We start from the raw sequence: 24,475 nt of genomic DNA, 5'->3' as shown, positions 1-24,475 counted from the left end.
ACTGTCGGCCATGATTGGAATTTAGAAATAATTTCAACATGGCGCCCGGTTGTTCAGAGTGTGTGTGTGTGAAAGTGCAGTGAAATTATGTTATTATCTAGAATTTTTAGTGATTATTTTAGTGTTTAAGTGAAAAGTGTGTGCATTAATGCAGTGGTTTTCTTATCATGGCTTTGGATTTACGCCTGCATTCTCCTGCAGGCGCGGAACCTGTTGTTTATACATGGCCCCTCACTTCAGGTCATGGCTCGGTAAGGAAATCGTATATTTTATTATCGTGCAGTTAGATACTGTGACGCTGATAGAACTTCTAGTTTTCTAAACTCTAAATCTATCTATAGTTGCGTATATTCATTGGTGATGTAACTAAATTGTTTAGTAGGCTCTGTACTCCTATTGTACAACAAGTGACTATTCGGAATAGGTACTTGCTCGTGTTTAGTTGAATTATGTAGCTAGGGTTTCAATTATATGATGATATGTTTCCAGTTCTGTTGGTATACCTGTAATGTTAGTAACAATAACATGGTATTTATCGAAGATATAGAGATAGGTAAGCTCTTCTTCACGTCACATGGGTATTGCAGTAGAGTGTATTGACCTCGTGTTTTGTCAAGGTGTCGGCTTTTTTTAGATATGTACACACTGTTGCGTAGTTTTCATTCGTCATTTATTTACATTTTACTCGATTTTATATATTTCAGTTTTGTTTCATTTTTGATATGGAACACACTGTTGTACCTATACACAATAATTAACATTCAGTTATTGACCAATAGCTAATAGCATTGTTTGTTTGTAATGAATCTCCATAATGAAATGGATATAAATACAAATTGATTAGAACACACACACAGTCAAGTACTAATTGCAATTCTCTGTTGATCAACAGCAGTAAAACAAGTTCAAACAATTTTACTATTTTAACCTATTATAACTACTGTTAAATTATGTTCTAAGATTATATGTACATTTAAAATATAATATACATAATGTAGCTTGAAAAATGTTTGAACCTCCCAATATTTAATGGAGATTGCATGTATACAGAGTTGATTGAAAAGCTTTGACTTGATAAGTCTTATCTTGAAATATTTAGGTTAAATTCATACTGTCTTGTATTTTATGATACTATTTATTATTTATTTCGTTCACTGAAGCAAATCATTGTGTTTTGATAAAAACATTAAGTTTTTTTTAACATACAATTAAAAACCTTAACTAAACATGTTTTTATTTTCATTTCTAAGTATGTAGTAACTAATTGTCAGAACTATCTGTCATGCTACTTGCCTACCCATATGCCCTTTTTAATTCTACTCTGCCCAAAATATTTTAAATATAGATACTTGTACTACTCATGTATAACCTCTTATTTAAATTACTGAATAGTGTGTCATAGGTAACCAATAAATATGCAACAATAATGCACCTATATAAAATATGTGAAAAAAAACAAATAACACCTTTCCCACCATAAAAAACATTATGTGTTATTTTGTATATAAAGCTGTTCATAAAATAAATACCACAATTTCTTGACTTCCAGCATCACAACAAATTATTACAACTATCAATGTAAAATGGATTTCATTTGTTTCAGGACAAACACGATGGGGCCTTGGAGATAGTAGAAACCATAAGGTATTATAAATATTTTTTTACTAATATTTTATCTTAAATATTAACTTCTGTGAAAGAAGGCCATTGCTTATAAATAACAAATTCATTACAGTGAAAATAACAACAAAACTAGGCAATATTTTTTACACATTATTATTATTAATATAATCCATCAGATTTGCAATTTGGTGGAAAAGTATGATGCATGCTTATTTTAATATTTTTCTGTGCCTAAAATTTTATTAACAACAATATGTACAGCCTGACTTATATTCTTAATCCATTCCCATAATTATAATAATTTTACCCATCAAGTTAAAAATGTATGAACACTACCAATTTAAAATACATCTTTACATAGTAATGTTAGAAACACATTGTATTGATGTGTTAACAAACAGAGCAGTGAGCATATGTAGGGCAAGTGTTACTTTAGGGGTTTGCAGCTGTTGTATAATTCATAGGTATTATTAAATGACACGGTGACCTTGAAGTACAGCTTGAATATTTTTGCAAAGTTATTATTACTTGTGCAAAAGTAACTTTAATATTAAAATCAATTTGTTCTTTGTTTGTTCAATGTTCAAAATCATGCAATCAACATTGATATTGCACTTTACAACAATCAGAATATATACATAAGTTATACACTGCATAATATAATGTATAGGTATTGTGAAAGCGTATCCTATCCACGTGCGTTCTGTAGATGTTGGGAGATAGGTAACGCCACCTGTCAAGACGGATACGGGCTGTCGCGACCGGCCCGATCGCCGCGATGTGCGTACGTCCATTGTCGACAATACGTCAATATGATTCACGTTCATCATTGTTGCGTATGTTTGTTTATCTCACTAGGAAATACATGATATACCAATACGAAACAGTGACATGAACATTTAAAGGAAATAATGAATATTAATATTGAATAATGCTTTGGTAATGAAATAAATGACGCTCGGGATTTCCTTCATTGCTTCGAAGTACGTAGTTTACTTACTGTGCATTGTGAATATATATTTTCCTATGCAAGTCTGCATAGGTAGATACAATTGAAGAGCCTTCTTACAATAATCATATTCCAAAGTATTGTTGTACGTTACAATTATGAGCTTCAGACCTCAGTATCAATCTTTAATACTACGCCAACGCGTTAACCCAGTGTTGCGTATTATGCCATTAAAACCAGCTGCTTTTGAATGAGTTCTTTAAATGAATATTGTTCGCCATATACGATAATGTTTTGTTGTTGCTTCCGAAACGCCCACATATTGATAGCGTGTTTGGCCCACTATTACACTAACACTTAGGTAACTATGACTGTAATAAAACTAGAAAATTGGTCATGCTAAGTATTTAGATGTTTTACACACTGGAATCTTTTTAGGCTTCACAAACATGTTTTTTAGTTTTTAGCGTCAGTCGATTACATAATATATAATACGGTCATGTATTTACACAAGACATTGATTAACCTTTATTTAATCGAGTACTTTTAGAATTCATTCTAATTTAAATACTTTACACACCTTTACGCGATAAATTACGTCTTATGTTACAATCTATTCGTAACATGCCACACGACATCTAGTTTCAATGACCTACAGTAGGCCGACACCAGCCGAAGGCGTTGACAGGCGACCAAAAGGTCGTGAGTTCATACGTTGCTCGATGAGCTATTACAGCGAACTTAATTGTGGTACGAGCTAAATTATTTTAATTGATATGAGTTAAAAACGTAGACTTATTAACATGTTACCCTATTTAATATATAAATAACAGTAACATAGAGATATTTTATACATCGTTTAGGGTATGTATTTTAGAGTTACCTACTTGATTGAGATATCTTATACTGAATTAAAACGAGAACGAGTCTTGCAGGTCGACCGTTTGGGGCTCGAGTAGTCGGGAGCGCGAGAACCTTCACTATGACCTCTTTTTGTCCCGACGCGCTCATTCACCCGTTCGTAACCTTGAAATCGATCCCTATTATTTTGAAATAAATTTGAAAGAGCACGATACTTGATATTTCATCGGCTTATAAGAGAATGACTGGAGTATGAATTATGAATACCTACGTTAAATAAAATACGTACGTCTATATTGCCGTGATCATGCGGAAAAATTATTCCTAAGTCACCTTCTAGGTCGGGTCAAGTCTTTTTCAAGACTCAAAAATATGTCTTTGATTTGTAATTGTAACTTCCGATAGTAACGAATAATAAAAGAAAACCTCTTCGTTCGGAATAATTTTGTTAGTTTGATGACCTTTGTATTGCAAAATTTGCAATCAGCATGGCAACATACGTACTTAGTTTATTGTATTGTGATAATACCTATGCGTTATATTACGTTAAAATACCTGTCTGACGTGGAGACTATAATGATGATTATATTCGTCACGAAATGTTTGATTAGATATAGCACAGCACGGATGGAGGCGTATCGTGGATATTATACATACACCTAACTTGCTGATGTTATTGAGTTGAGTAAGACAAAGGAATTTTGTTTGTTGCAGGTGGGTGTGCGACGATTTGCCAGAGATGAAGGCGGCTCTGGAAAACAACATCTTGTGCGACTACGACACCCACTCGTACGAGAGCATGAGAGCCCTATGCGACCGTTTCAACCGCGCCATAGACTCCGTCGTCGCTCTGGTGAGTTGTACCACTGTTTTGTATACTTGATACATATCTATATATTATGCAGTCAAAACTATGTAAAAACTATATGAAATAAAAAAATAGTTCAGGCACTTTTTACACACTTATTTTTCATTCAAGGTAAGTAAAGAAGCATGTATACGTTGGGATATTTCCGAATCTCTGATAATACATCATTGAGATGAGTACAATAAAAGCGAGAGCACACCCTTTTGTTTACGATGCAGACGTGTTACCGCATCGGATGATACTCGTACAAATAAATGAATTACATTATTTTCATTGCATCCACGAACTCGATACATATTAATATGACAACGAAATTGCAACAAACATGAGTAGGTAGGTACAAGACATTATTGCAACGTACTCTACATACCACGAACCGTGCAGTGACTAGTGACCGTATATTTCTGTGACGTATGCTCGTTTACAATAGTATAGCGACACAAACACATAAAATATTGTATAGGTAGGTACCTACCTACGATGCAGGTCAATATACTCCTACAATTCCATATTATACCTATACATTTAGTAGGTAAAACATAAAAATAAAGTTGGTCATAGTAGTGATGCAGTTTTGGATAGTTAGGTACGAAACGAAAAAAAATATGTAGGTATGTTTTATTACATAAATACAGATAAGCGCTCACGATAATGTATTACATCATTATGAATAAGCAATATCATTCAGGTAGAACAAGTTACCTACCAACGGAGATAAAAATAAACACAATCTGTGCCGATTTAATAGCACCCTTGACATTGAACTTCCACTCAAAAATCTTGATTTTAATGAATACTATAATACTTGAATAGTCTGCCATTAATTTGTTTGAGTAAATTACATATATCTTCGACATTTAAGGCATAATTGTTTAGTGTAAATAAATATCTGTTGATTTCTAATAAGTCTAAGATTTTTTTAAAGTAGTATTTTATTTAGCCATGTCAATAGATTTTATAATATTTTAAGGAATTTGCACACACTCCGTCGAGTTCTCAATCAACCATCGGTCATTTGCCATCAAACGGGTTTGCAGGAAATTAATACGAATGGTTTTTATGATTTGCTAACGGGAAAAATAATGTTTCTCATAGTCAGGTACCTATAAACATTAGTGAGTTTTGGATTGTCATTTAGTAAAAATTCTATTCTTTTTCTTAATTGGGCATAAAGTAAACAATCTTTGGAACAATGATTTTAGAACATGTCTGTCCTTTAAAGACCTTGTTTAATTGCGTGATGGTGTAGTCAGGTAACATTTTAAACTGTAAAAAATAGGAACAATTCAGGGTTCAAACAATTACTTTGTTACAAAAACCGTGAGAAGACTTTTGGTATCATACAGTACTGTTTTGAAAGAATTAACTCAGGTAAATAAAGGTATAATAGCCCGTTTCTATTTTTTATTTTATGATTTACATCTTTTTCAATGAATGAAACTTAAATGCGATCACAACAGATTGGTAAGATGGCAGTTTACTAAACATAAAAATGCCGACTCTAAAAAAATGACAGTTAGATAGGAAAAGTTGAAATTTCAATTTTGCATTCTTCTTTCTATATCTATGGTGTTTTTATTTTACGAATGAAATTTGTCGGCGCCTATGGCATAGTTGTTATATTACAAGGTCAGAATGACTTAAGGCCCGAACTGCCACTGAATCCCCGCGCAGAAGGATGCCTTCTTAACTGGGACAAGTCCGAGGAAAAGTACATACGTAAAACGATTTTAGTTGAACGTTTATCGTCATGTCTTGCGGAAACATCTTCAATGTCACCTCGTACTATTTATAATTTTTCAACCAGCCACATTTGCTTGAATTTTGGAAAAGTGAATTTTGATTTTTCATATTTTTATTGTAAAATGTTGTTTACGTTGCCAACGGTGCGTCTTGACGTCAATATAGACGAAAGACCCTTCGGCTTAAGCTTGTGACCTTATTGAGTTGAGAAAGTAGACGAATGTCAGAGAATGTCAAAGATCGTTAGACCTTCGTATCTGATCTACAATAGTCCACACAAAATTATTAAGAAATTCAAGTATTTTCAAAGACTAGTCTGTATTCTGTATCTTGTATCTAGATAAAATTTTGATCAATATTTTATAATATATTATTGTAACAAATTGCCAATTTTATATTTTAAAAGTAAAGTAACTACAATCCCAATTAGCTATTTACAGAATATTGTTATATTTATCTTAACTACAATTTATTTACATACGTACCACATAATCATCTGCATTAATTTACTTACTTTATTAAAGTATCTAGTTAGTTATACATACACTGTTCTACTTATTCTACCTACTTTTAAATGGAAACGCGGAAAACAATTATCTCCTTGAAGATGTTTATTTTTGTAGAGCTGCAAACTCTAACAGCCAAATGTTGAGTCAGCTAGCTAGAAACAGCGGACATACCGCGTCGTAGTGTAGCATGTGCGAAACGGTGCGGTGAATGTGGGGCAGTGAGGGGCAACACAAGAGAGTGGGGCGCGGGCTGCAGGAGGGAGACACGAGGGCCAAGATGGCGGCGAGGACGCAACGATCGATGTCCGCAGACGCCGCGCGAGGCTAACTCTATTTATACACGTCGCATACCATTTTCACTATAGATGACATGGAGAACTCTGCCTACTTAGCTTATTTTCAAAACAAACACGGAAACTTTGTAAATTGCCCTCTATTCTTTCAAATCTATTTTTAGAAAATGTAATTTTAGACATTACTACTAGAGATTTTTCTGATATTCTCTAGATATCGCTACTTCGGGGAAGAAAGGGCGTAAAAGCCAAAATACCAACTTTACAGGGGAGCGAAAAAACGATTTTTTTTTTTAATTTTGGAAAATAACTTTTTTTCCAATAGAGTTAAATTCGAATGAATTGGTGATATTTACTTGCATTTAAGTGCTCTTTAATATCAAGAAGCTTAATTTTAAGTAGACCTTATGGTTTAGAAGATAGGATGGATTTACGACCCAAAATTTAAATAAAAATGGCTTTTACACCGTCTATAAATACGTACTATAGGACGTAAATCCACAAATATCTATAATGCTAACATACATCGTGTCGTATAAACCATCTTTAGACAGTGAAAAGGTCGTAATGACTGCACCACTTATAACAATTATCGTGAGTAAACCTACAATTATTATAATTTTGTAAGATTTAATGTGGTGAATATTGAAATGAAGGTGCATAGAAGCTCAAAATAATAGCATAATAATTATTATTATCTGATTTATCATAGTTCTATATTACAAAATTTATTATAACGAATTAGGTTACCTACCTGTTAAGTTAAATGCACACGATTCATGAATAGTGAAACAAAAGAAAAGATTTAATTGAATTGAACTTTGATTATTTTCATTAATTTAAATTTTAAGTTAACTGTGATAAATAATTACTATCGTCTAATAAAAAGTAAGAAAACGAAACAAAAAACAGAAAAAGAAATAGAAAAAAAAGAAGATTACTAATTATTGTCAATTTGATTTGATTTATGAATGAATAAAACTGATTTGCATCTTAACTAAATTTATTTATTTAATACACCAATACCTACCTAGTAGAATAAATTACAAACATACCATTATTTTATACTATTTTATCAATTTTAGTTAATTTATACGTAATAAATATTGTATTTACGACCAAATATTCTTTCATACTATGGTGATACGCCCTTATTAATTTGAAATAATTAAATAATGTCATATACGTCAATTTTTTTTAATAAAAATGGTTTTGGTGAGAAAAAAATCATGGGGGTAAAAGCCATTTTTTTGGGAATATTGAAATTTTAAATATACAGATCGATAGAGCGTCGAAAACTAAACAAAGTTGCATTATTAACTCATTTTGGCCAAAAGTGGCTTTTACGCCCTTTCTTCCCCGAAGTAGCGATATGGGTACCAACGAAATGATTATATTTTTCATTGGTATTAACATTTCATTTATTTCACTATTGATTTCTTTTAAGTTTATAAAAGTAGCGCATCGATTAGGCGTCGCGTCGTATTTATGAATGAATTGCCGCGCTTTTTTACCTTTCAATGCTATAAAATAAGGCGTTCTTTCCATAACCTAAGTGAGGAAATAAAATATGATTTACAGGATAATAAGTAATAATAACCTAAAAACTAGGTACAGTACAACCATGAGTTATAAATATACAATCGTTTTCCAAATTCCAGATTACGTGCAAGCTCCAAACTTACGTAATATGGGAGACAATTCCGTTTTTATTCCTTTAACTGTTGACCTTAGTCCTAGATATGCAAACAGTCGTTCTGCAAAATAGAGTTATCCTTTGTATAGCGATGATGTCATTGGTGTTACTTGGTTAGAGGACCAGCATACTAAGAAGTTTTAACATTACGTTTACAACCTATTAGTCCGCTATTATGTTAAAAACACGACTCGAATGCGCTAATAACGCTATTACTTATTCTATTTTCCCGCCAACCCATAGTATTTAATGCAATAATAAAAGACAATAACTCGAACTACAATAAATGTAAAATTTATTTTCAGTTATTTCTTAAACAATAATAATACTGCGTATTTTATTTTTATGAACACTTTTGAAATAACAACGAGTCCGCGACTGTTTCAAGGTAGTATTGCTAATACAAATGACACATATAATAATATATTATGTTGTTATGAACGTAGTACCTTTGTGTATTAGTTCCGTGCCGTGCAGCTTTACTAGTTAACTATTATAGACGATGATATACCTATATTAGGTCATAAACATTATGTACGGACAGAAGTCGCGTGTTACTAGACACCTTTAAGTGCAGTTTACTGACCTTGCACCTTTATATTTAGCTCCAGTATTACTCTTATATCCTTGACTATAACAAACTTTATAAACATACAGGCATTTCACGTAGTGTTCAGTTTGTAATAAGGATGTAAATAATATTGTTATAGAGTAGAATCAAGAACAGCAACGATTGATACGTTGGATGTTATCATAAATATTTAAAATATATTTTTAATTTAACCAATCATAACTTATCGCATTGTGGTCGTGTGATATGAAGCACTTCGTAACTCATTTTACATAATAATATATTTGGCTAAGAGCGAATGGACTGCGAATCGCATTGTTATAGTGAGTGGCTCGGTGCGGGCCACTTGCGGGGGCGTTGACCGCAATATTGAGCGAACGCGAATGTCTCACGTAGTGTTAATGACCTTTTTTTTCGGCTGCGCCAGCGTCTTCTTTCTGGCTATCGGTTTCTTTAATTTTAATACTTACTTGCTATCACGTTTTATAGACAAAGTCGTTGAACGTTGATGTTTTTTAACAAATCGATATCCAGTACAGTGACCAGAATCATTTTGTGCCTGGTTTATATTACAGTATCATTTAATCAATGTAAAGTTTAGACCGACATGTTTGTATTTATTGAATGTGTGTACCTATTATAATATTTGGTATTTATAATAGTCTCATAATGAGTATTATTAAATTCGATCAATTCGTATATTTTAGGTACAAACCAAGTTTCACACCAAAATAAAGCTATGTGTCAGTATTAAAACATAATAAATTTATTTCATTAGTAACCCACGTTTTTCCCATTTGTTTATCTTTTTTGTGTACGATAACAAACAACAGCTCTCTTTTGTAACTAATTGATAAACTAATTAACTTTTCCAAGAAATATCGTACCTACGTATCTGATAACGTAACGTTTGTGTATAATGAAATAATGGCTTACCTACTTTAAAAAAAAGAACTTGTGTCGTCGTCCTTTGTTATACGATGGATAAGCGATTAGCATTACCTGACTACATATGTAACATAATATTAGTAAACGCAATGTTACCGCATGCATTGCGCTGAATTAACGTGAGGCCGCTTTCTAATTTTCACCGAGTAAGTAGATAGTGAGTGACGCAATGGTTTAGCGCCATATGGACTGTTTGGGCAACGGGCGGGTCTGTGAGAAATGATTGCATCATTGGCCCCGAGATGCTACGCCTTCGAAGTGTGTCTACATTATGATCATTGTATGTAGATTCACGGATTTGTTTCCGACGTTATAGTAGTCATATAGCATACTATATGAAAAGTATGTTTTATTAATGTACCTAATATCAATACCTAAATGACTTGACTTTGTATTAACACCTGGAGTGTTAGGTACTTCAACATACTCAATGACAGGATGATTACAACATAGTACAAAATAATATACGTATCTAGACAGCCATAAACTCAAATGCGAAAGCATGGTTTACGGAGTTGATATCGATTTCTCAAACACGGTTGGCTCCCCTGACCCCATTGCCTCCTGTGATTTAATGGGAACAAGTTATATAGGGTACGTATTACGAGCGACGCTTTATCTGTTTATTTACTGAATAACGTTGGATAATACACAGAAATTTGAATTTGTTTCTAAGGTGCACTGTTTTGGGTCCTCGTAGGCAATGAGAATCAAAGCTAATGACTGCCTTATCACATCGAATGTGTAAAGTCAATGACCTCAAATATCCTGACTACTGCACTAACTTCAAAATATCATTATCTTCATGGCGTGTCGAGGTCGAATGACAGTTGCTTCGCGGGAAAACTGATAATCCGTTACATGTTTAAGACTAGGAATGTTAAAATCTTTGTTTAACGGTGTTAGACTTAGAGCATAAACAACAATAAAATATATTTTTGGGAGCTATTACGTTAGCTGCCCTAAATTTACAGCCTATATTTTAATGCCGGAATAGAAATAATAAACAAAAGATTAAATGTCGTCGCATCTTCGCAAACAGAAATCAATTTAAAATGTTAATGAATAGGACTTCCAAGTATGTAATTATTGCGTGTGCAGAGTACTAAGATAACAAGTTTCTATCTACGTAAAACCTACGTACCTAATAACACCACCGTTCACGTGATTTGTGTCTTTGTGATAGAATAAATATCACAGGACGGCGTCTATAACAGTATTCAATATATTATGCAAGTAATATAAAATGCAAGGTTATGTTATTCATACTTGATCACTTATGAATGAATGCACACGGAACGTAAACAAACACATTATAAAAGATTCGACAAGGTCGCGCGCGGCCGCACTCAGCAACTTCTTGCTCCTTGCGAGTACGTGTAGAGCGCCACTGGCCAAAATGGAAAATGCGATACCAATTACACCAAATGTTAAACAACGTGAAGTGTGTTTACGTAACTGTATGTTTATGGAAAGCAAATGATTAGATACTACTAGGTGGTTTTATCTTAGTTGTTATAAGATACAGTGTTTGTCACATACACGCAAACACACGAGTACGTGTAAAGTTGTTATTGCTACACAAGCGTAGTGGCAACTGGTTATTTAAAATACCAAAGCAGAAAATGAGAATCGATACGCTTCCAAATATATTAAATATTTGAAAAAGTACATAATATTTTGTTTACTTGCAAGCAGATCATGTGAAATGAGGTTGAAATAAAATAAGAATCTAGGTAGTGGTTTATCAAGATGACACATGCACTAGTTTCTAAGTAAGACCTACTGCAATACTCTGTATTGTGATGTCTGTCTCTCTGTTGTGTAAACAACATCCACATTGGTGCAGTTGTTTTGGACGCGTATAAATATTGTAACCAACAACCAACGCGTATAAATTTTGTGGACAAGGACATTTTTTCGTTGGGGTTTTAATGCTTTCCAAAACACTCCTCACATTATTGATTTTTCTTAAATGATGGTTTCTTTCTTTCTTAAATGATGATTATGGATGACAAACAACGACAACATTATAATTAAAGCAAAATAAACGATATGTGCAACGAACAATCTCATCATTATCAAAATATTCAGGGTAAAAGCATTTTTATATCAAATTAAATTCGTCATTACGATAGGTACCTCAAGCCATTGAAGTTAAAAACCATGGGTTAACATGGTTAGCTATGAAGTTGTTAAGTTAAAATTTACTTTACAGTTACGTACCCTAAAGTAATCAGACAACAGATGTGGAATAACTTTAGGTCGCTATTTATTACAGTGCAAGCAAAAAACCCAGGTAATGTCTTACAAGCAGCAGATTAGTCAACTAAGTCGAACAAGGTCCGCGTTGGTACGTCCCGCGTCCGTCTGATGCATAAAAAATAAAAAGACTGGTTTTAAATATAAAATGTTATTGACCTCTAGATTTAAGTTCAAATCGGCAGGTACTCATAAGTTGCTACATTTATTAAACCTTGAACCGTAAATCGGACTCAAGGCCATCGACATTGCTCTTAAATGACGCATTTGCCTGTATCGATCGGTCATTTTACCATGTTCGCAATGTCAAGGCTTGCAGCTAACTTACGATTGTAATAAGCTTACAGAAATATACTTACATATAGAAATTTTGTTGCTGCATAGTAGCCTACTTACATTTTATTGAATGTCATGCATTGATCAGGATTCTATTAATAAAATCTTATCGTTCTCCGTCGAGTGAAATGGGATATACAATATGAATACATACATCATACATTTATTTTACGATATAGGTACATAAATACTGTGTTTCTAGGAACTGAGGACGAATTATATAATATTCTTTGTTTTTATTAAATTGGAACTCCCGAGTTCAGCTAAAACTTTGCATTCAACATTGGTCGGTTTGAGTTACGTCTAAGCCAAACCGATCTATCTCTTTTAATTGATGCACGTGGTTGTAATATAATTAATCTACTGGATAATAGATATCTTCATAACGCATAAGCAACTATGTATTATTTTCAATAATACTCAATAAAAATATTTTAATGTTTATTTACAGGAAAAAGGCACGTCATTACCAGCTCAACGGTTGAACAAGTATCCGTCAAGAGGTTTGCTAAAACACATACTTCAGCAAACGTATAACCAAGCAGTGTCTGACCCGGATAAACTGAACCAGTATGAACCCTTCTCACCTGAGGTTAGTTTTGTTAACGGTTATTTATTACGTAACACGTACCTATCTATTGTTTATGAAGGCCGCTTATTATGTCTTGTGACCAACATCGGCGAGCGCTCGGTAACATTTGAACATACGTGACTGAGTTTTAAATTATACATGATCAGTAAACGATGGACATTAGTACCTGTCATAAAAATATATTAACAATAATCCTTGTATCAAGTCGTTGTTACTGCCAAAAGTAATATAAGATATTTCAGGTTATGTTATTTATAGATATTAATAGTTATTACATCACTAAAGTTGTAACAACATTTGTGAACCTAGAAAAAAAACACCTATTCCTGTAACAGGTGGATAGTTTTTTTATAGAGATGCAGACATATTTTTCAAATTTGAATAAAATGTGTTTTTTTTTCATTTGAACAGGTATACGGCGAGACATCATACGAGTTGGTGTGTCAGATGATAGATCAAATTGACATAACTGCCGAGGATGTGTTCGTGGACTTGGGCTCGGGCGTTGGGCAGGTGGTGCTACAAATGGCGGCCGCAACACCTTGCCGCATCTGCCTCGGAGTTGAAAAAGCGGAAGTTCCTAGCAAATACGCTGAGGTACACCTTTTTGTAATTTTGTTTTAATGATAATAATTATATCGATACCTGACTCTATGAATGTGTTTTAATAAAATATCGTTGTTGTTTCAGAGTATGGATTTTTACTTTAGAACATGGATGAGATGGTACGGTAAAAAATATGGAGAGTATAAATTAATAAAGGGCGACTTTTTGTTGGATGAACATAGAGAGAAAATAAACGCCGCTACAATAGTTTTCGTCAACAACTTTGCATTCGGACCACATGTAGACCATCAGTTAAAGGAAAGATTCGCCGATTTGAAGGACGGTGCTAAAATTGTATCATCGAAGAGTTTCTGCCCGCTGAACTTCAGGATAACGGACAGGAACCTGAGCGACATCGGGACCATCATGCACGTCAGCGAGATGTCACCGTTGAAGGGATCTGTCTCGTGGACGGGGAAGCCAGTCTCTTACTATTTACACATTATAGATAGGACCAAATTGGAGAGATATTTTCAAAGACTGAAAAATCCGAAACTCAAGGTCAGCAAAAGGGTCTGTTCCAATCATATTAAATTTTTACTATAAATAATTTCTACGTAAATTCCACAATACACAGGACGCATTTGTTGTAAAAATTATAATCAAACAATGATCCCTCTGTTGACTATTGATGGAGTGCAGTAATTATTATCATTGTAAATAGTAATAAGTAAATATGTCATGATGTCGTAGTTACCATCTGTCAATTTAACCTTGCTTCACAATGGTTATAAAGTTGTATTGTGTTGTGCATTTTTACAATCAGTCGTCACGTGAATTGTCATGTAGGTATATTCGACGTGGAAAATATTTAACAGAAAAGATATTACGTTACCTTATACCAGCATCAGTATTACAGTATTTCCGACCCTTTTTATATAAAAGATAAACAATTATAAATCCAAATGATATTTTGCCAGTGAAGAATTAGCCTCACTTTGTCATATAATGAAAAAGCTGCAGAAGTTGTCCCAATCTAACATAATAATATGATATTTGAATAACATATACAAATTTATCATTAGATGGCATTACATTTGCCGTAGTAGCCGGTAGTCGTCCTGCTATTACAATCGTAAATTTGTGTGTCCTACATGAAAAAAACATTTGGGCTTGGGTGCACATTTCATTCCCACGCCGTATACAGTACTAGTTTCATCACATGACTAACAATCAAAATTCTATTTTACTTACAAGATGTGGGGTATAATAATACACTTATAGCCTATATACCTAGTACAGACTAAATACTTAATAAAAAAAACGGAACCTGACTAATATTATAAGCTAAAAGCAGTTTAGGGCATTGGGAGACATTGTGAAGCAAATGCGGATTAATTTTCTCATTTTAAATAATAATTAACATTTTAGTAAAGCATAATACACATTGTAAATAAATTTTAAACAGTATGTACTATGCTTATTTAAAATATCAAAGATTGTATCCAGAATAACTATAAGTTATGTTGTAACTAATATTATAAAAATAATGTGCAGTTTAAGGTGCATACAGATTAGTGCATTTAGTTAATTTCTCGACAGTTTGTTAAACATAATAATAAGATTTTATCTCCTTTATATTCTTGTTAAATGCACAAACAATATTTAGATTATTAAATTTCAACACTACTTGGGATAGAAGTGTTGATTATTAGAAAACTGCATATTGTAATAGTAGAGTTTAAAAACATGTTAACCTTATTAATAATTTAAAGGGTTTAAAACCTTAGCTTTACTTTAATGTAATTAATTGTAATTTGCATTATAAAACTTAATTATCACAAAATATAAACAATCAAAATCCAGTTTGTGTATTTAACAAAACTATAATGCTATAGGATCTGTAAACTTATTTCAAATGTGTAGTATTTGCGAAAATATTAGACATTCTTAATAAGATTAAGCTTGTTGTTTGTTGCTTCTCTAAGTAAAATACAGTATGTACTAATTATATACACTAAATACGTACATTTATAGACTTTCCAATTTGTATGGACCTTTTATATCCAATACATGTTTAGACAACTCCTGTGCTGACTGTATGTACCCTATATTGTATATATTTATAATAGAATCATAAAATGCGCACTATTTAACCGGGAAACACTGCTTATTAGATATCAGGGTCGAATAGGTCAGTGGTTATCTGTATATCAGCAAACTAGATGTGAATATATTTATTTGTACCCAAGAATGTAAACACCGTGATCTATTTAGATGACACATTTATGGACAGTTATAACTCATTATCACTTTTACAGGACTTATGTAGGACACAAAAGAAAGTAGTTTTAAAATGGTTTTGTACTTTTATAAATCTACTTTATTTATTATTGTAATGGTACTAGTATGACAAAGGTGTGCTAAAAGTTGTGCTGGTAAGGATTTGTGTGTTGTTTATATTTTATTATTAGTATGTTATAAAAGTTTTGTTTTATAGGGTTCACAAAATGGATGTGATGAAGGCGAAGGTAGTAAGCGACACTTGAGTGCGCCGCCGACGCGACAACCCACGCCCGACCTGCTCAACGGTAACAGCAACCATAGCACTGCCTCGCTGCCAGAACGACGAAGGAAAGTGGCACGACCAAGGCCCGTCCGGTAAGCACATTTTTTATTTATTTCGGTTAATTACTATTAACTATTAGCTATTATAAAGTAACATACCTAAATGTAAAAATCTTATTTGTTGCATCGCATTGCCATGATTTTAAGATTTTTTGCATCTGTATGTCATTGTTATAATAGTAGATTTCTCATATATGTGGTATGGTTAGAATGGATATTTTTATGTACATAGGGGTGAGAACGGTCGGACACGAGCGCGCGCCGCGGTGGCCAAGCGGCGCGTGGTGCGGCGCTCCAGCGACGATAGTGACGAGGAGTCCAGCGGGACCGACGACGCGCCACCCGGACCTGAACCTGCGCCCCGCGAGTGGGGCGCGCCTTGGGCTTCCTCTTCAGACTCAAGTAACTATTTTTTTATAGCTGCAATAATTCTTAAGCCAAATCATTTAACAGTGTATTTGACAATACTCGTCAGGGCATCTATAATTGGTCGTCATCTAGAGTCGTTAAAACAAATTACGTTTTGTCCCCCAGATCGCAGTCGGCGTCCGGCCAGTAAGCGCAGTGCTAGCGCGGGGGGTGCCCGCAGGCGCGCGGCGCGGGCCAAGCGTCGCCGCGCCGCTCCCGCCGCCATCGCCGGCCTCGACTTGCTCCACTCCACTACGCTCGCTTCCACTTTACACAATGGCGCCGTGAGTATTTATTTGCTCTATATGATAATGGAACAGAACGATCAAATATTTGCATAGTAATATGTATCAAAAATTTGTGGATGTAAACGAGTATTAAATCGTGCAGGTGACGGCCCCGCCGCCGGGCTGCGTGGAGCAGCGGCTGTCGGCGCTGGGCGTGCAGCTGCAGCCGGCCGAGCGCCTGCACTCGGAGCTGGACATCCCGCGCTCGCCGCACACGCCCTACAGCCTGCAGCTGCTGCTGGACATGTTCCGCGACCAGTACCTCGCCTTCATCCAGCGTATGAACACGCCCGAGTATGCCAATGAGATCCGACACCAGATAGACAAGGAAAAGGTACGCTTTCGCGTTTGAACTTTATTCTCTCACACTCCCGTAAAATAAGTTTAGTTAGGTTTTTTACCGAATATTATTTTAAACCCAAGTATTTTACACAGGAGAGAAACCAGAAACTGAAGTCTCGCGCGTCTCAGTTAGATAAACAAATCAGTGTTCTCATCAGTGACAGTGTCGCTTTGTTAAAAGCGCGAATGAGTGAGCTGGGTATACACGCCAATAACACGGTGGATCTGTTGGCGAAAGCGAAGGAAATTGTAGGCAGACATAAAGAATTGCAGAGCAAAGCTAGCAAATTGCAAGCGCAGGTATTTTATTATTTTATCTCATATTACTATGATACTCTTTTTACATTACATTATCTATTTAATATTATTATTTTTATTACATTTTAATTTAAGTATGTTATAAAATGGTTCAAGTGTGTAACTGTTAAAGTATGCGGCCTGTAAGTGCTTTTTGACTAATGTTATTTCCAGTGAGTTTAGCACCGGGATTATTTTCAGTTAGTGTGAAAGCTTTTGCATTGTTACTTCTTTACTACGAGGTTGTACGTGTCTAAAAGAAACGTCCACTAGGCGTAAGCCTGTAACATCCGTCAGGTGTTGCTCTAAGCAACATAGGAGCAAAAATAACTTTATGGGTACCTCTAGTTGACAGTAACATAGAGCGATACTAATTTGCAACTGTGTCGTGTGATGATTGAATAAATCGCCGAACCTATTTATGTATTAATAGAGAAAGAACTGAGAAAAAGACTTCGTTATTATTTTGTTTATTATAGATTATTTTCTTTTATTTTTAGGTAAATAATATTGAAGCTGAACAAGCTATGCTCGTTAAACAAAGGACTTTTGAAATAACCGAAAAATATCGCCAGTTAGGTCATATACCACCAGACGTCGAGATTACCCAAAGTATAGCACACGATTGTATCTTGAAAGAAATATCTGCTACTTTGGCACATAGAAAACGGTTACACGCACAGGTAGGTCATCTGCAGAATGAAATCATTCAGATGGAGAGAGCTAGTGAACAAAAGTCCACCCCGCCGACCGTACCGGTAGCTACCGTCAAACCTCACACTGTTAATAATAAACCGAGAAAATCTAGGGAGCACCGATCACGATCGCAAGAGTGGCCCGACGTCCCGGACGTCGGAAAAATAGAAGAGCAAAATCCGGAGCTTTTGGCACAGAAGATACTAGAGACCGGACGACAAATAGAAGCGGGGAAGATCTCGAAACCTAACGTCATCGTGAACGGGTACCCTCGGGAGCAGGAGAGACTCGTAGATCACCACCGCCACCCGAAGGCCGTCACACCCATTCACCGAACGCAGCCCCAGCGGCCGGGCGCCCCGCCGCCCGCCGCGCTCGCGCACCGCCAGTCGCCCGTCAAGCACCAGAAGCCTCTGAACGTGGTCGCCAAGGTGCAGGAGTCGCCGAAAGTGATCAACTTCGAGGACAGGCTGAAGAGCATCATCACGTCCGTGCTCAACGAGGACCAGGAGCAGCGGAAGGCGACGCGGCCGCCGGCGCCGAACCACGCGTACGCCAACGGCTTCGTGCGCCAGCCCGCCGCCGCGCACGCCTTCCCGCCGCGCCCGCCGCCCGCGCCGCCCGGCCCGCACTCGCCGCTGGCCCACGCCGCGCCCTACGCGCGCGCGCCCCGCGAGCTGCGGCGCGAGCGCTACCCGCCCTACGAGCGCCGCCACGAGCCGCGCGCGCCCGGCCCGCAGCCCGACTACACGCAGGTGAGTCGGCTCTAGCCGCGCCCGCCGCCCGCTCCCGCGCAGACAATATATCGTGTTGCCGCCGCAGGTGTCCCCGGCCAAGCTGGCGCTGCGCCGCCACCTGTCGCAGGAGCGGCTCGCGGCGCCCGGCGCGCGCACCATCGGCGACCTCGTCAACGGCGAGATCGAGCGCACGCTCGAGATCTCCAACCAGAGCATAATCAACGCGGCCGTCAACATGAGCGCGCGCTACCACGAGCCGGCCGGCCCGAACCAACCGCTCGAAGGTGAGTCGCGATTCTATAACTTTTCTGGGCGTAAAGGTGACCGATATTATGTTTCCGAGCGGTGATGTTTCAGTGCCTCACTCGTAGTTATCGAGTCGTAAGATCGTTAACTTCGTCGGACGATATAATAAAATAAGTTTGTCGACCAGGTCTAGCGGCTTGCCTGCAGGCTCGCGTGCTAGCGTCCGAGTACTGGCGCGGACGCAACGCGGCGGGCCCCGAAGCGGAGGAGGGCAAGCGGCGCTCGCCGGGCGCCGAGCCGCACTCCAACACGTCGACGCCGCTGGTGGACGAGCTGCCGGACGGCGCGCGCCTGGCAGGTAACGCGGTCGCGCCCGGCCCCCCGCGCGCTCGCCCCGCGCCGCCCGATCGACTCACCACCCGCTCCGTTACAGAGGGCGAGGGCGGCGAGGAGGTCGACGAGAGCAAGTGGCAGGACCGGATAGCGTTCCGGTTCGACCAGATCATATCGTTCGCGTCCACGGCGATGGAGGACAAGCGGCGCCGCTCGGACGAGGCGTGCAACACGTCGCCCGACTCGGGCATCGGGCACGGCGAGGCGGGCGCCGCGGCGGGCGCGGCTGCGGCGCGGGCCCCGGGCTCGCCGCCCGCCGCGCACTTCAAGAAGCGCTTCTTCCGGCGCGAGCGCTGGGGCGCGTGGGGCGGCGCGGCGCCGGCCGTGGACTGGGAGCGCCCGCCCATGTGACGCGGGCGGCCCTAGCGCCGCCGCGCCGGGCGCCGCCAGTCCGCGCCCGCGCCCGCGCCCGCTCCCGCCCCCGCTCTAGCGTAATTGTAATGTAGCACTGCCGACGACGGACACTCGCTCGATTGTATTCTATGTAAATAGAGTCGGTCTCGCCCCGCTCGACGCTCCTCGGATGTTGACTGTCGATTTTTTTTTGTTATTTTTTCGAATATATAATGTAATTATGTATATTATTGAGTTTATTTTACGTTTAAGATGTGTAATTATTTAATGGTAGTTTTATGTCGCCGTTCCGTTCGGCGGACACGGGACGTCAGCGCCGTGACGGATTGTATTTCATGTGTTCATTTAGGTCTTAGAGTCTGAAATACATGATTCGGTGACGATGCAGCGGATCATTCTTACGCCGGTCGTTTGATGAATGTTTGTTGTTTTATGTGTTTTGTTTGTCGATGTTACGGAAGCTCTTGTCTGAATAATGTTAATCATTTCTTTGGGCGATCTTAAATTTTGATATTGTACTTACGTATATCGAGTTTGTATAGAATAGATCATTATGAATTTTTCTTATGTATCGAATCGGAGAAGTATCGCATTAGGGATTTCTTAGTAAATTATAGCGCAATTATCACTGTAATATTAATGTTGAGAAATATCTCATGTCGTCATATTCGAAGCAATGAGGTCGTCAATCGTCCTGTGATACATGAAGCACCATTATTGTTATCTTTTCAGTATCTGTAATTACAATAACTTAAATAATATGTAAATTTAGGGACAGTAACATAAGATTGTAAAAATAATCAATTTGAATGCGAAAAAATGTCAGTAACATGAAATGAATTTTGTTAAAATGTACCTACAGGTGGATACAGAATAAATTTTAAATTTTTATACTTTACTGTGCTCTTTTACTATAAATAGATTTTGCGTAATATAAATAGACACGCTATTTTTATATACAATTAGTTTAAGGTTCGTCCTTACTTCCACTACGAGTGTAATAAAGTAATTGTGTTCATGTGGAGTCTCAAATATTCAATTATGTGAGTGATACGTGATAAAGCTCACTGAGCCCACAGATACACAAAGAGTTTAGTCGTGTCTTTTTATAATAATCAATCTCTAAGCATCGTGGTATAAAAGATAACAATGAGTGGAATAGATCCGCTGTTACTTTTTATGTAACGATGCATAATATCTAATTTGTGGTTACTATCCCTAAATCAATATTTTATGCGACAGAAACATAAAAATACTAAAAATTCAGGGTGATATAGTATGTAATATGAACTAATAGGGCAGCCATAATGTGATGCTAGATGTGTAAATAAAATCGTAACGCCAATTAATGTTTAAACGTGTTTTGTGAATGTGTAAACGAAGATATTTCGTTGGTGTTGCAGCATATCTAATCACGTGGTATTATCTGTCTACTATTATGACGCACCAAATTTCAAAGGATTAGTTGAATATTTTACAATAATCAATGTAAACGAAATATTTCGGTAAAAAAATGTGCAGATAGAGTAAAACAGTATGGAACCATGTACAGTAGTCATGTATGACAAGGAAATAATTTTCATATGTGGTCAGATACTGCTGTAAACCGTACGTATGCATGAATGTTTAAACGACTTCGTCGTTTCGGTTCTTCCTTTAAACAATACTTTTAACAAACTCGATAATTTTAGCAAATCACAATAAGAGCCAAGGTGTATTTTGTTCGGTCTCAAATACAACAGTATTCGAAATACAACTTTTGTTGTATCCAAGTAACAAAAAATGAGCTCTAAGATATTTTTATCTTTTTATATACTTTTCCATCTTCGACTAATTATGCACATAATGTAGATATATTTCTTTAGACACGTTATAGCTATATAATCATAGGACCAAAGAGTTTCTGGCGACGTGCCTAATTATACTGACTTCCTCCAATGTCTCCTAATAAGCAATTACTATATTATTTTTATTGCGTTAGTACTTACTAATTCCTGCCTCACACATACTGCAATATATGGAAAGAGCAAAATTAAATGTAGTAGCAGAGATGTTTTGGTAGCTATCAGTTTCATATTATATCCCACTCATTAGGTTAACGTAAAAGTATTATTATTACATTACCAATGAGAGGAGTAATAAGAAATAAAGCTCCGTCGCAAAATGAGGCGAGTTTAATGGAAATATTTAAACGATATTTTAGTCCTTTTAACAGTTAAAAATAGAAATTGGTTGATATCTATCATCAGGAGCCTTTATTAACATGCGTGTCTCTGTTAACATTTTTGTTTAATATTCTAAAACATATCTGAGTTCCTTTGGGGGTAAACAGTTACTTTAAATAAATCGGTTTAGGTGACGAGCCACAAGTAACTTAGGAATAAACTTTTTTTCGCTCATGACGATTATCCGCCTCTTAGGAATAAGATTTAACGAAAATAAGCAATTTGTTATGTAATGAGGTTACTGATGTCATTGTTGATGTTCAAAATAATGATAACGGATTTTTTACTTTCAGCCGAATAAGCACTTAAAAATAGATTGTGTGTAAAATATTTGTAATTGGAAATTATGTGACTGTATCGTAAATATAGGAACCGACTTATGAATATAACTTTTTCCATGGGCGTTGCTATTACAAGGTCATTCAGTCTGAAGTTATGCCGAGGCATTGCGCATTTTCTTTAAAAATTTCGTACATTTAAATTAAATGTATTGCTACCTGGAGTCAAGTAATAAAATCTTACATATTTAGATTTTATTTGTTCCAAATTACATCAAGCAATATTTTAAGATTGTTATTACAATTATTATTGTAATGGGCAATTAAATCGCGTGTAAATAATATAACTGTTTCGGGTAAGTAACTGAACCCCAGCTTGGAATATCCTTGCAATAGCCTCGCAACAGTGGACAGTGCAGCCTTAAAATATGTATTAATTTAGACATGACGTCTAATAGTCCATGCAATAGAACCCACTCAATAGTTATTAGACGAGCCTTGTCAGGTGTAAACAATAGGATTTTTAAAAGTAATTTTGCAAATCGACTGGTCAATAGGTCAGTTGCACGTAACGTATTTAATGTGAAGAAGCTTAGAAATTAATTCGTTTGGGAATAATAAATAGTTAAAGTAGATCGTATTTGTAATGATTATACATAAGGTACCAATTATTTTGTTTTTAATTGGATGAGTAAACGTTACGTGGTCTGACTCAAATAGATAAAATATAAGTTTAAGACAAATAGTAATTAACACCAAAATCATAACCAGAACAGCCTTAAAATGAGTATCCAGCGAGATTTTGAGATATATTTCTGGCGCGACTTCAACCTGTCACACGAAGTGTCCAAGTAAACACATAATATATTATTATGTGTATGCGAGCGATATTAATATGTATATTGTCTGCAGCTGAATGTTAAAGATACAAATTTACTTGCTTAAGTGGCTACTGCTGGAACATAATTAATTTAAGAATATTGATGAATCTCGTTGGAAAATCTAATACATACTATGTAGTAACCAATAGATCAACCGGAAGAATTTTCCGAGATATTGTCTTGCGTTCATCTTATATTTCAATTCAATTTGTTGTTTTTATTAAAATATTTGGCGTACTAATCATGAAGCAAATATAAAGTCGGTTCTATTTTTTAAGTTATTTTTGTACAGTGTATTTACTTACTGTGCACGGTGAACTGTTTTTATTGTTAGGTAAGATTTTGTCGAAAACACTAAAATTGTATGATTGTAATAGTTTAATATTTGAGCATTTTTAATAATTTGAGATCGATGAATATTACATTCTGTAAATGCGAAATTCCAGCTATGTTTTGAATACACGTATGGCTCAGGGAGCACGTTTAGTTCGTGAAATGTGTCGTCACGTGTATTTTAAGCATTGGGGTGCACTGGTTTGATTGTGCCTGAAAACTCATCAATGCCGCTCCAAACCTCAAAATTATGTATTTGTATATTGATAAGTAAGCTTAAAATCTAATCTGAAGTAGGTACCAATAGTAATAATGTAATGTCGGCAATAAAACATCTATTTTGGTCGGATTAACTCGAAGAGTGATTACATTATTCAGTTATAATTAATTTTATTTTTTGATGGGGAATAATGAGCTAATCTGTGTGACGTTATAGTGTCTAAAATAGTACAAATGAGAAGACTTATCGTCGTAAGCCTCGGACTATTCAACATGCAAATGCTAGGTTTGAGATGTATCCCTGTGTACTAGTTTTATTTTGTACTAAAAGTTAAAAATAAACGAATAATTATA

At 36.3% G+C, this 24,475-nt stretch overlaps 1 protein-coding gene across 3 annotated transcripts; it reads left to right on the top strand.

The window, feature by feature from the left end:
• The first annotated feature begins 12 nt into the window (after nucleotides 1–12).
• On the top strand, nucleotides 13–24,475 carry gpp (DOT1 like histone lysine methyltransferase grappa). Of its 3 annotated transcripts, XM_076115062.1 has the most exons (15): nucleotides 13–251; nucleotides 1,604–1,644; nucleotides 4,148–4,286; nucleotides 13,111–13,251; nucleotides 13,663–13,848; nucleotides 13,942–14,370; nucleotides 16,298–16,458; nucleotides 16,658–16,827; nucleotides 16,960–17,117; nucleotides 17,224–17,454; nucleotides 17,556–17,762; nucleotides 18,260–19,210; nucleotides 19,278–19,476; nucleotides 19,626–19,796; nucleotides 19,872–24,475. In XM_076115062.1, the coding sequence occupies exons 1-15, from the start codon at nucleotides 168–170 to the stop codon at nucleotides 20,180–20,182; spliced, it is 3,579 nt and encodes a 1,192-aa protein (XP_075971177.1). In that variant the 5' UTR covers nucleotides 13–167; the 3' UTR covers nucleotides 20,183–24,475. The 3 variants fall into 3 exon arrangements, with proteins under 3 accessions (XP_075971177.1, XP_075971171.1, XP_075971164.1); XM_076115056.1 differs by having other exon boundaries at nucleotides 13,942–14,358; nucleotides 19,626–24,475; XM_076115049.1 differs by having other exon boundaries at nucleotides 19,626–24,475.

Source organism: Anticarsia gemmatalis, chromosome 1 (assembly GCF_050436995.1).
Source record: "Anticarsia gemmatalis isolate Benzon Research Colony breed Stoneville strain chromosome 1, ilAntGemm2 primary, whole genome shotgun sequence".
Lineage (NCBI taxonomy): Eukaryota > Metazoa > Arthropoda > Insecta > Lepidoptera > Erebidae > Anticarsia > Anticarsia gemmatalis.
Note: the sequence above shows the minus strand (reverse complement) of the source record. Positions and strands in the feature narration are given on the sequence as shown.

Excerpts from the sequence above, each read along its gene's own strand:
- gpp (XM_076115049.1), top strand. The coding sequence starts at position 168 with ATGGCTTTGGATTTACGCCTGCATTCTCCTGCAGGCGCGGAACCTGTT. Across the intron at positions 17,118-17,223 it reads CCACTTTACACAATGGCGCC|GTGACGGCCCCGCCGCCGGG; the intron begins GTGAGTATTTAT and ends TAAATCGTGCAG. Across the intron at positions 19,477-19,625 it reads CCCGAACCAACCGCTCGAAG|GTCTAGCGGCTTGCCTGCAG; the intron begins GTGAGTCGCGAT and ends TTTGTCGACCAG.